At 44.8% G+C, this 12,729-nt stretch overlaps 1 protein-coding gene across 1 annotated transcript; it reads left to right on the top strand.

Moving 5' to 3' along the window:
- Positions 1-184: 184 nt before the first annotated feature.
- Positions 185-11,165, top strand: ppp1r18 (protein phosphatase 1, regulatory subunit 18; the record flags this gene model as incomplete). The annotated part of the gene is made up of 3 exons (XM_084562615.1): positions 185-4,117; positions 7,164-7,376; positions 8,752-11,165. 3 exons carry the CDS (start codon positions 185-187, stop codon positions 8,803-8,805), a joined length of 4,200 nt encoding a protein of 1,399 aa, XP_084418741.1. The 3' UTR covers positions 8,806-11,165.
- Between the last annotated feature and the right edge of the window lie 1,564 nt (positions 11,166-12,729).

The raw sequence follows: 12,729 nt of genomic DNA, 5'->3' as shown, positions 1-12,729 counted from the left end.
TAGAAGTGTCTGTTCTGTTGCTTTCATCAAACAATGAAAATATATATTAACTTTTTTTAAATGATTTTGAACAGAGAGAGACGCCTGATTTAATATATTAATTTCCTCTTTTTGCAGACGATTCCCAGACATCTCTGAAGAGGAAGGCTACACATTTTGTCCAAAAACGAGCACCCTTTCTGTTATGTCTGTCTCCTCTCTGCCGGAATGGAAGCAACTCCTTCTGGAGAAAAAGAGGAGAGAGGAGGAGGAGCGAGAGAGGAGAGAAAAAGAGGAAGAGGAGAAGTTAGCCAGCATGCCGGCCTGGAAGCGAGGGATCATCCAGCGGAGGAAGGCGAAGCAGGAAGGCATGGGTGACAGGGAGAAGGATAGAGATGTGTGTCTGCTGCAGGTGGATGCCAGATCTCCCTCTGATTGTCTAAGTGACACAGACAGCTCTGTAACTGTTAATCTGGGGAGCGAGCCGTCGCTCAGTCCAGATCCAGGGCAATGGGTGGATGCTGAGCCCAAATTAGTTAGTCAGGTGTCTGTAGAAACGATTGTTCCGGTACACGAGAACCCATTTATTCGCACACAGAGTGCATGGAGGAAGGGCAGGGATGCAGAAGTGGGGAACGAACCAGAGGTTAAGGAAAGGGAGAAGGACAAATCGATCTCCAGGGGTCAAGATGGGGAGTCAGGGAGAGGACGAGATATAGAGCTGAAAATTGAGAAGTTTAGGGATTTGAGTCAAGGAAGAGAAAGAGAGAATAGCAGGGAGAGCACTGAAAAAGATAAAAGTCAATGGAAAGAGTTGGCTAAGGATGCAGCCAGGGAGCAGGACTTTGTTAAAGTGAGAAAAGACGCAGAGGAAAAAGAAACCCAGCCAGCACCTGGTTCATTTTCGCCCGCCGGTCCTTGTCTTCGGACCATCCGAGCTGATAACATCATCATCATCGAGCAGGACAGGAAAGGCAGCGACGAGAGAAGGGCTAGATGGAGTCAGGCAGAGAGGGAGAGGCCTGAGGAGGACAGCCAGGCAAAGAGAGGGATGAAGATGGACCTGAGGGAGATCCTGGCCGGAGGTGGGAGCGTCACCGAGATCCGGGCCTCTGAAGTTCTCATCATAAAGCCCTCGACTGACCCCGAAGAGAGGAGTGCAGCGGGGAAAGGGCGAGAGGACGGAGAGGGGAAGAGCAGCATGGACGTAAAGAGGGAGCTGAGAACAGACATGTCCTGGCTGAGGGAAAAAGAGACTGCTAAGGAGAAAGAGAGACCGTGGGGGCAGGCGACGGTTATTAATAAAGACGAGAGGAAGGACAGCTTGGATGACAATGTGTTTGTCGACAGAGGAGGGAGGGTCAGTAAGCTGCTGAGTAAATTCGGAGAGCATTGCAAGGCTCCCTCCCGATCTAAAAGCTCTGATAATTTCCTCCAGCCGGGGAGGAGAAAATACTCAGGAGATGAAGATGAGCAACAGTCCGAGGAGAGGAAGGCCGACGGAAAGTACATGCTGCTGAAAGGTGCACCGAAGCGCTCGTTTAGCTTCTCCGATAGAGTCATCTGTGCTAAGGAGAATGGGTTAGAGGATCATGGGTATTATGAGAGGAAAATGCGAGAGAGGATACATTCAGACAAGAATTTGGCGCCATGGGAGGACATGGCAAGCCTAGGGAGGGACACCCCGGTGAAGATCAAACTGGGGTGCGCACGGCTTTTGGATAAAGATCGTTTTGCAAGGCACAGAGACGCACACATAAAATCCGAGGACGATAAGGGAGGGTTCGTGCAGCGGAGAAATGAGGCGGAAATCCAACACAGGAGTGAAGTCAAGAAAGTCGAGCCCGTTGACAAGAGAGCTGCAGAGAAGGTGGGCGATGCAGATGGAGACAAGGGGTTCACAGTGGCCTCGGTCAAAAACACAGAGGGAATATCGTTTGCTAGAAGAGTCCCGATCAGGCAAGATGGGAGAGCAAGAGCTGACAAAGAGGTGAAGACGCTGACGGGTGAGAGGAGTTTGGAAAGGGAGCAGAGCGTGGAGAAGGATTCAGAGCTAGGAGGACAGACTGAGGCGCAAGTTTGTGACAATAGAGAAGAAGAATTCGAAAGCACAGTCCCACCAGAAGCAAGTTATGTTGTCGCTGCCTCAGCAGAGCTTGCCAGCTCTTCTCATGTTGATGAGAGTTTCTACAGACATGATTCAGCTTTCACCGAGTGCTCCAGTCTGCTCTGTACAGTCACAGACAGGGCCGCACATAGAGCACCGGAGTGGGGTGGCACAGGCCCACGAGATCCTTACATGGCACTCTCGGGTTTGTCCCAAAACACAGAGGATCTCATAAGCAAAATACAGAAAGTTGGAGATACAACTGTCTACAGCAACGAGAGAGGAGAGAGGGTTTACGAGGTTGCTCAGGAATTGACCAAAGACAGCAAACCGGAGGTGCAAACACACAGCGATGGTGGCCATGATATAACTCCAAGATCTCCAAGAAGGATCCCACCCATTGGGATCCCTTCAGGCCCGCTGGAGATTCAGATCCCCAGATCTGTGTTTTATGTTGCTGAAGAAGTGGAGGAGAGAAAAACGACTGAAGGTCAAGACTGGGAAGGAGGTCAAGGGGTCGAGAGGAGGGATAGCTGGAGGATCGGGAAACCCTTGAGCCGCGTCGAGTCCCTGCGAGAGAAAATCAGACAGAGAGAGCTGGAGAGGCTCAGACAGAGAGAGGCACAGGACGGAGATGGGAGTGAGGCTGCAGAGATCGGTGACACTCAGGCGGCTCGGGACAGGTACGAGGAGAGGGGAAATGAAATAGAGGAAGAGTGGGAAGCTGCAGCTCACATGCGGAAGAGGCTGGCCGAAACAGAGAGGAGACAGGAAGACGCAGCAGCGCAGACATCCGTGGCTGCCTTTGACGTCACGCAGGAAGTCGATGTGTTGAAAACCTGCCCTCAGCTTCCTGTTTCTGATCCACAGTCACCAGTCGAGAGCAGGGGAGAGGAAGTGATAAGTGGGTATGCCACTGCTGCCTCCGAAGTTATCTCCGATAGCTTCCAGATATCCGAGGATGAAGACGACCCCCTGAAAGATGAAGAACAGCTGAGGTGCCACAAGAGTCGACACGAGAGCTCAGAAGAAGAACAGGAGGAGGAGGAGGAGGAAGAGAAGGAGCTCTCTGCGGAGGAGGTAGAGGAATCTGCACTGCCTCTCGAGTCTGGACAATCTCTCTCCTCTTCGCCGCCTCATCCCAACTCCCTCGCAGCCATGAGCCGGATCTACAACCTGGAAGCGGTGGGTTCGAGAACGGGCTTGTGTTTGAGAGACAGGACAGTCGACATCTCGTCATCCGTGCACCTCGTGAAGGTGAAGCCGCTCATATCAAACTCACAGCAGGGTGACAGCAAAGCATTCGCAGGTGACGACGTTCGTGGAGTTCAGACGATACAGCAGCAGATACAGCAGTTTCAGCTGAAAGAGCAGGAAGCGCTGAAGTCAAGTACTTCATCAGACGCTTCTCAGAAGGACAGCGAGACAAAGGAGAAGCAAAGTCCCAGGCGAGTGTTCAAGCACCAGGTAAAGCAGGATGTCAAGACCCAGGAGAAAGAGCAAGGAACGCCAGAGCAGAGCCCTAAAGCGTCTCCTCATCGGGTTTGTTCTCCAGCGTCTAAAAAACAAACTATCACCGTTGCCCCCTCAATTCTCAGGAACCAGTCCCCGGACAGTTCTCTGAAACCCACAAACTGCGCCCCGACCCCGGCCTCCTCCCCGTGCTCACCATCTCCCGCCCCCTCTCCAAGCATCTCTCCATCTTCCACCCCATCTCCCACACTCTTCTCCATCAGGAGCGCCTCTGGAGGCCAAGTGAAGAGAGGCGCCACCATCACCATCACCCCAAGAAGGCCAGCCGCTACAGGAGTAACTGTGGGGTCCACGGCTGTGTCCACGACTGTGTCCACGGCTGTGTCCACGGCTGTGTCCACGGTGCGGACTACGGCAGCAGCGCCGACCCAGGCGACCCCTGCTGTGGCCGAGCCAGTGAAGAAGAAGTACCCAACAGTGGAGGAAATTGAGGTGATTGGTGGATATCAGAATCTGGAAAAGTCCTGTCTGGTCAAGAATAGAGGGACACCAAAAAAGGTGAGTAGCTTTTTTTGTTGCTTTCATTTCAGTATATCACTGAGCCAGATTTCAGGGGGGGTCGGTCGCTCTCCAGCTTTCTAAAATTCACCAGAGGTAGTCGGGAGTTTATCACCTGGTGTCGCCTTCCCTGATGGGCCCTCGTCGTCAAGCAGAATCCCCTTTCAGTGGGAGAACATCCCTTTTGACTGAGAAGTGCGATCGCAGAGAGCGACTTAAGCCGGTTAAAGCCTTATCAAGCACGACATCTTGATTCTTAGCCATAAAATCCTGCTGTGATCTCCTTTGCCATTTGCTTCTGCGGCCTCGTGCTGTGCAAACTTTTGACTTTTACATCTTGATAATGACCTGTCGCACTTGGGATCTTTAGAGGCCACCTGTGTATGTTTATACTCTTGTAAAGATGCACAAAACCTGCTCCTTGATTTGCGTTAATAGATGTAAATCAGCATCCTTCTTTGGGCTGTTTGTGCTTCTGCAGAACGAGACAGTTAACTGTACACTGCAGGCTTCAGCAGAGACAGAAAATGTGTGTAGGAAACCACAATGACAAGCAGTCAACTCCTTCCTCCCTGTTTTTTTTTTTATTTTCTATCTTGTCTGCTTGCCTAACATCACATGTCTGTCTTTGTGAACACACGCAAAACCACACTGGTATTTACAGTTATTCAACGAGTAAAACTGCTAATGAATCTCACGTTAATTCATGTTTCCTCTTTTTTTTTTTTTGTAACTGAATCCAGTCCTTGCTTGAGAAAGAGTGGGAGATAAATTTTTACGTAATAGAGAGAAGAGTTGCTCATCGTTGCCCTTTCCCACACCGTGCTCTAAAGATAAATCTGACTCTATTTATGATTTTCACAGTGTACTATAAGTATTGTTTGAAAGCTGTTCAGCTGCTGGTGATTTCCCCCTCAGTCCCGCTTCCTTGTTCCCTCGTACAGAATTCGTCAAATTTCTGTTGAGTCAGCCCGCACCGCCTCTCAGACAAATCTCTCTTTGTGTCTTCTTGGCCGTTTCCTAGCAGGGGTTTGGGTTGCTGGACTGGAGTCTTGGCAGACAGTTTTAGACCAGGCTGACCTTCCACTGTATGTCTGAGCGATGCCGACGGGCGGCAGGCCGCACGCTCTTAGTTTGACGTGGGTGAGGTGGAAAAAAAGGTGTTAGAGAAAGAGCAGAGGGCGAAGAAAAAGCGACTGACAGTTTGACAGTCATACTGAGAGGATTAAAGATTTTTTATTCGAACTGTTCACGCTGCATGTTTTTTTTTGCTCACTTCCTCTTTCAAACTTAGACACTTCCTCCAAACAAGAGGCAGAGGCAGGCACAGGGGAGTGATGTGGTGTCCGTTTTTAAATCACCAAATGCGACTCAGACGCTAAACGGTTGTACTAAAGGACCATCTGTTTCACAGAGTGAAAGAGAAACCTCTAAATGAATTTCTCCAGAACTTAAGAGTCCAGTGCTGTAATGTTTCCTTAAATGAACAATGGTTTCTTTGAATTCATCTCCCTGAGCAACACTTTCGTTTCGTATAACTTCCATCTTTCGTAAGCACACTTTATCTGCAGTGAGTGATGACCACTGAGTGATTCTCTGACCACCTGTCGCTCTCACGTTGATGCCCTTCAGACTTGACGTCAGACGTCCATCCCTACCCCCTCTGAACCACGCCATCATTTCACGGGGGGGGGGGCTGACCTGCTTGTTTCTCGGCATCCTCCACGTTCCTCTTCATTTTCGCTTCATCCGCTCATTAAATACTCTCGATTCAGACTCTTGAAGCTAAAACTTGCTGCAGATTTTCTTAAATTTGATCTGTTTTTCATAGTTTTTGTTTTCAAGCAACCACACTTATCCTTTGAAAGTTTATCTAAGATGTGACCTCTCAGTTTTACTTCTAGTGTTACCAAATTAAGCATTGAAGATGTAAGGAATTATTACTTCATGAACTTCCCCCTTTTTCTCGTACTCTTCCTGTCCCTGTGCCTCACCGGGTGGCTCTGCTGCCCTGCTGGGTTAATCAGGTTCAGGGAGGGAGGATTAACCTCCTGTGCCTTAGCATGGTTAGGGCCAGCCTCTCTAATGCACCGCTATTATCTGCACTCCTCTGCAGACGGCCATAGTCAGGGCGAAGCAGCTCCACGCAGATAGCGTCTGCACCTACGGTTCTGTTTACTACAGGCCTCAGAGCTGAGCTGCTGTTATTATAAGACACAGTGTGGACGTGCTGCCGTTTCCCGTCGGATTTAGTCAGGCTGTTTACACCACGCTGACCGCTGAGTAAACAAACTGAAACATCCCTCAGTCCAGGCGAAACTTGAACATTCAATCTCCTTTCCAGTAATTCAGGAGAAGTTGTAAAGCAGAAGTCATGTCCAGTTCCTGCTGCAGCCGCTAATCAATAAGTGCACGTAGTGTCCAGTCAGTAAGTACTCCTGCAGGGAGTATTTGCGCCGTGTTAAGCCTCATGCTGTCAGTTAACATTACACTGACAGCGTACAAACACCTCGCAGACACTCTGCAGTGCCTCCAGCCTATGTTTACACGTCGACCATGTAAGCACACGTCAGAGGAAACATGCAGCTCTGCGTCCCCATTATAACTTTGGCGTTTTGGACATTGCTTTGCAGCATGTATGCAGGCTTTGTTTTGCATTCCGAAATAATTCCCTACATAAGAATTGCACATTGCTTGAAATAGCTTAGTACCTTGGCAGACATGTTTTGCTTATGTAAATTTGTTTTTTAACTCAGATCTTTAAGATATCTCAAACCAAATACGTTTAAATGTTGCCGTATGTAAATCCAGAATAAAAATAGGGTAAGTTACTGGCTAGTTTTCACATTATTTCATGTTTTTATTGTTTCAGTCAAAAGATGATAATGCAGCATCACGCAAAATATGAGAATAAAGTATATCAAGTATATCAAGCTACGTGTGTTCCACATTAATGCAGTTTCCCGTATTAGAGAGAAAGTTGCAAAAGTTGCAAATCAAAGTAAATGTAATTGACATTTATGCCTTTCTGTCGTCACATTTGCAGACGAAGGTGTGTTTCGACGAGGAGCAGCTGGAGCAGGTGTGCGAGTACCCGTCAGAGAACTCTATGCTGGCGTTCAACCCCTACACTCATGACCTGGGGAGGATGGAGAAGCTGCAGGGAGAGGAGGCGGCGGAGGAGGGGGAGGTAGCAAAGAGAAGCGTCCTGCACAAGGGCGTAATAGCCACGGAGACTGCAAAGGGGCCACGTGTAAAAGTGGGTCAGTGTCACCCCCTTCTCAGAAAACACAAAGTGTAGTAAAACTGTTTTCACCATGTCTTACAGACATCTGTGGATTTCATTCTGGATGAGAAGTTGAATTTCATTTCAGCACAGAATAGGGGGAAAAAAAAAAATTATGTTCTATATTTTTGTTATAGTCAACAAATCCCACAAAAAGAGCTAAAGTGACATTCAGCTGAGTATTGGTGTAAACAAAACCTGATATCAAAGTTCACTGTGACATAGGCCTTCTTTACTGTATTACATTAGGCTACTGCAAGAAGAAAAAATATTACAAATCATTATTCACTCCAGCCTTGTCGCTTTTGTCAGTTTTATATCAATTATATAATTTCCGTCACTTAAAGTTATTAAGACAATTAAAAATAAACCTGGGCAAGTTTGGTAGCTAGCTATTTGCAACTAAGATGACGTGCATACTAACTGACTGCTAGCTCATTATTACTACAAGTTAGCAAGCTAGCTGCCAGTTAACAAACTAGCTGTTTGTATGATATTGAGCTAGCTGGCAGTTAGCACACCTTTGATTATCCTGTTGCCACCTGTAACCAAGATAATAGTTGCACTAACTGACAGCTAGCTAGCTAAACAGCAGATATAGCAAACTATGCTATATCTGCTGTTTAGCTAGCTAACTGTCAGTTACTGTTTGTAACCAAGATAGCGGGTGTGCTAACTGACAGGTAGCTTCCTATTATCTGCTGTTTAGTGAGCTAGCTGTCAGTTAGCATGCCAGTTACTGTCTTGCTCCTTCTCTGTGCTAACTGACAGTTAGCTCAGTGTCTTACAGTGAGCAAGCTAGCTGTCAGTTAGCTGTTGGTTTGGTTGGTTGCAATCAGGACAGCAAGTTTAATCAAAATGAGTCTCATACTTGCCACCACAATATTATTCCATGACATAAACAGCTTTAACGCGGAGTGTATGTTGAAACAGTTTATACTGAAGAAGAAGTTTAATAATGGTTAATGGCGCAATACGGCTAACAAGCTAGGATACTAGGCTCATTTCGGACATTTAGGTCAGCTACTAGACAAAACAACAACAAAAGGTTTGGTTAATTTCATTTAGTTTATTGACAATAAGAAAAATATAGAATAACAGCCTTTAATTAGAAAAACTGACTTATTTTCTTTCCTTTTTTTTTGTAAATAGCAGTGTGGGCAAGCTCAGTAAAGAAAGACTAAAAATCACAGGAAAAAAATGTAAATTAGCCACGCTGGTGATTTCTGGAAAGCAAATGGGAAGTTATGGTTGCATTTATAGGCCTCACATAGCCATAAATGTCACTGTTGGTGAATGGGTTCCCCAGACGCACGAAATAAAATATCTTCGTCTGTCTGTCTTCCAGGTGAGTCTTGCCCTCGATAGAAGCCAGTCACCTTCGCCAAAATTGCCCATGTGATGAGGTCACCAGCATATTACTGAACAATTTTGTGCTTTTTATTTTGTTTGGATTGATATGCGTTTGTAATACCTGTTGTGTTTTGTTTTTATCTAGCGGCGAAATGAATGAAATGTACAGGTCAGTTTGGGTCATGCAGTTGATTAAAGGGACATAACTGTGTTTACTGGGAGAAGATATCACCTAGTTTACTTTCAGAGAAGATGAGGGACAGTTGTGAATGTATAAATATGGTACTATGTTAATAATCAACCCTCAGGTGTAAACTACAGGGTGATAAAGGATCACTTGACTATGCAATATAATGAAAGGGATATTATTTTGTAGTTAATATGTTTGATAGTTTCTCCTATGTTGATATCTTAATTAATCTGAGTGAGCACAGAAAAAATGATGTTTGTATCATCTGGTCTCATGTGCCTGCTGGATTTGCCCACACAGATGATGTGACGATTAGCTAGTGTAGATACACTATATTACCAAAAGTATTCGCTCACCTGCCTTTACTCATTCTATGAACTGAAGTGCCATCCCATTCCTAACTCATAGAATTCAATATGATGTCGGTCCACCTTTTGCAGCTATTACAGCTTCAACTCTTCTGGGAAGACTGTCCACAAGGTTGAGGAGAGTGTTTATAGGAATTTTTGACCATTCTTCCAAAAGCGCATTGGTGAGGTCACACACTGATGTTGGTCGAGAAGGCCTGGCTCTCAGTCTCCGCTCTAATTCATCCCAAAGGTGTTCTATCGGGTTCAGGTCAGGACTCTGTGCAGGCCAGTCAAGTTCATCCACACCAGACTCTGTCATCCACGTCTTTATGGACCTTGCTTTGTGCACTGGTGCACAGTCATGTTGGAAGAGGAAGGGGCCCGCTCCAAACTGTTCCCACAAGGTTGGGAGCATGGAATTGTCCAAAATGTTTTGGTATCCTGAAGCATTCAATGTTCCTTTCACTGGAACTAAGGGGCCAAGCCCAGCTCCTGAAAAACAACCCCATACCATAATTCCTCCTCCACCAAATTTCACAGTTGGCACAATGCAATCTGAAATGTACCGTTCTCCTGGCAACCTCCAAACCCAGACTCGTCCATCAGATTGCCAGATGGAAAAGCGTGATTCATCACTCCAGAGAACGCGTCTCCACTGCTCTAGAGGCCAGTGGCGGCGTGCTTTACACCATTGCATCCGACGCCTTGCATTGCACTTGGTGATGTGTGGCTTGGCTGCAGCTGCTCGGCCATGGAAACCCATTCCATGAAGCTCTCTGCGTACTGTACTTGGGCTAATCTGAAGGTCACATGAAGTTTGTAGCTCTGTAGCAATTGACTGTGCAGAAAGTCGGCGACCTCTTTGCACTATGCGCTTCAGCATCCGCTGACCCCTCTCCGTCACTTTACGCGGCCTACCACTTCGTGGCTGAGTTGCTGTTTTTCCCAAACGCTTCCATTTTGTTATAATAGAGCTGACAGTTGACTGTGGAATATTTAGGAGCGAGGAAATTTCACGACTGGATTTGTTGCACAAGTGGCATCCTATGACAGTTCCACGCTGGAATTCACTGAGCTCCTGAGAGCGGCCCATTCTTTCACAAATGTCTTGTTTCACAGTCTGCATGCCTGAGTGCTTGAATTTATACACCTGGGGCCAGGCCAAGTGATTAGAACACCTGATTCTGATCATTTGAATGGGTGAGCGAATACTTTTGGTAATATAGTGTACTTCAGACAAACCTCCACTCAGCAGGTGTTGTGTTACATGACTCGGGTTTTGGTGCAATGTGTAAGTTGATGCAGATTTTTTTTTTTTTTTACTAAATCAGGTTAAATGAAGCCTTACTGTTCACAAAACAACTCCGGTAACAGTTCAGCAAAATGTGCATGGGTTTAAATAAAGGTTGTATTTTGTGATTTTTTTGTCATGTGGAAGTGGAGAGTGAGTGAAAGTCCCTGAGAAGAAGATTTTATGACATAAATCATTCAATTAACAGATTAACTTCATCATAATACAGCTTTATATCCGACTTTTGGCTGTGCTACATTTATAATAACAGAGTGTTTCTTGTTTATAAATTAAAGTTTTAATTGGTAAAATATGTGCAAACTCTGTGCAGATATTTTTTTTTCTATGACAATGAAAGAAGCTGGCTTCAAGAGAAAAAAAAACTAATAAATATTTCTGAAAACTGTTTTGTCTCCACTTTTATTTGTTCATACAGAAACTGGGGGTGGTTTTTTCTCAGAATTTATTCGCAAGTACCTAACAGTTTGCAGAAAACTAAAAACACAAGTGCACCATTAGACGATCTTCCCCCGCAGATTTGACAATGTAGAAATTACTTTTGTCTATGATACAGTGTAACGGGTTTTATATACTGTATATGTATACTATATAACTTTGTAGACCTTATTTTGCTTATTTTACTATTCAAAAACAAATGGTTTTTATAATATCTTCTTGAAATGACATTAATGAAAGTTTGTACTTGGATGGCAACCTTAAATAATTTTAATACCCTTCATGCTTCATCTTTTAATTCCTAATCAACAACAAAATCCCATTATCAGTACTTTTTCAGTATACATTGCTTGAATTCACATATCCCAGTTAATTTTTTTACGTATTTTATTTTTTATTTTATTTTATTTTATTTTATTTTATTTTATCATCTCGGTCCCCTTAATATTGTTTATAGTGTGCGCACGTCACTAGTTGCAACAGCGACACTCTGCGGACAGACGCGGTACTGCACTAAATCTCAGCGCCCCAGGTTAAGGTCTTGTGTCAGAATCCGTTTCCCCGTCTGGATATGTTCCCCCTGGCCCGCCCCAGGAAAACAATAGCAGAAAGTTTTAGCTTGTACCACGTAGGTAGTAAGGAAAGACACGAAGCCCAATATTGCAATCTGTTGTTTTGTGTTTAAACCATAGACTGTATATTAAAGATATTTTGAGTAGAGTAAAAGGGTAGAAGTGGTGGCTTAATGTGCATATTGACATTTCGTGAATAATGACAAACTCCAATAGGAGTAATGGGAATATTGCACTGTCATGACATGAGTATGGAAACAGCACGAAAGCACAGATATGAGAGTTTTTCATCCCCATGCCATCCGTCTGCTCAACTCTGAGTCTTAACTGGACTTTTAAGCATCACCGCATTATTGTACCTTGCACTTTATTGACACAGCTGCAGTATTGTAAATGTGTGTATATACAAGAGCTACCCCCTTTTTAAATTTACATTTTAAGGTTACAGTTTATATTTTATTTTATTTCTCTATACATTTATATTTTAACCTGGTGTGCTGTGTGGAATTATTACCGTTTTTGTTTTTTTGTTATTGTTTTTTTTATAAAATAAAACCTAAAACCTCGTCCCCAAAGCCATCCTCCTCCTCAACTCCTCCCCACACACACACACTCTCTCTCTCTCTCTGACTCTTCTCCAGCTCACACACAGCCATAGTACAGTCCCCCACCCCACATACCAGAGACTCTTGGTTGTTTTTGGCTGTTTTTATTTATTACCCATTCTACCTCGGCTATAACTTGTAAATACATATTCCCTGTAACTACTTGTGACAAAGTGGGTGAGAACCACACCATTTGTCTCATTTACCGTTTCTGCATAATCATGTTTATTTAATATTTGTTTGTCAAATTTCACCTTTTTCTGAATATGCCTACACTTACTATCCCGGGTTTGTTTGTGTTTGCATTGTATTTGGTTACAAATCATACTCCAACATTTCCATAGAAAATCAGACTCAGACAAGTGTTAAGTTAAAATTAGTTTATTTCAAATGTGCATTATTTAAGTTAATTGTGGATTTACTTACCATACCCACCATGTGTTCCAGAGACAAAAGGAGGGAGATTTGGATTTCTTCCTGCTTTTAAGGTCTCTGTGACCTCATCACCG

Source organism: Chelon labrosus, assembly GCF_963514085.1.
Source record: "Chelon labrosus genome assembly, chromosome: 16".
Lineage (NCBI taxonomy): Eukaryota > Metazoa > Chordata > Actinopteri > Mugiliformes > Mugilidae > Chelon > Chelon labrosus.
Note: the sequence above shows the minus strand (reverse complement) of the source record. Positions and strands in the feature narration are given on the sequence as shown.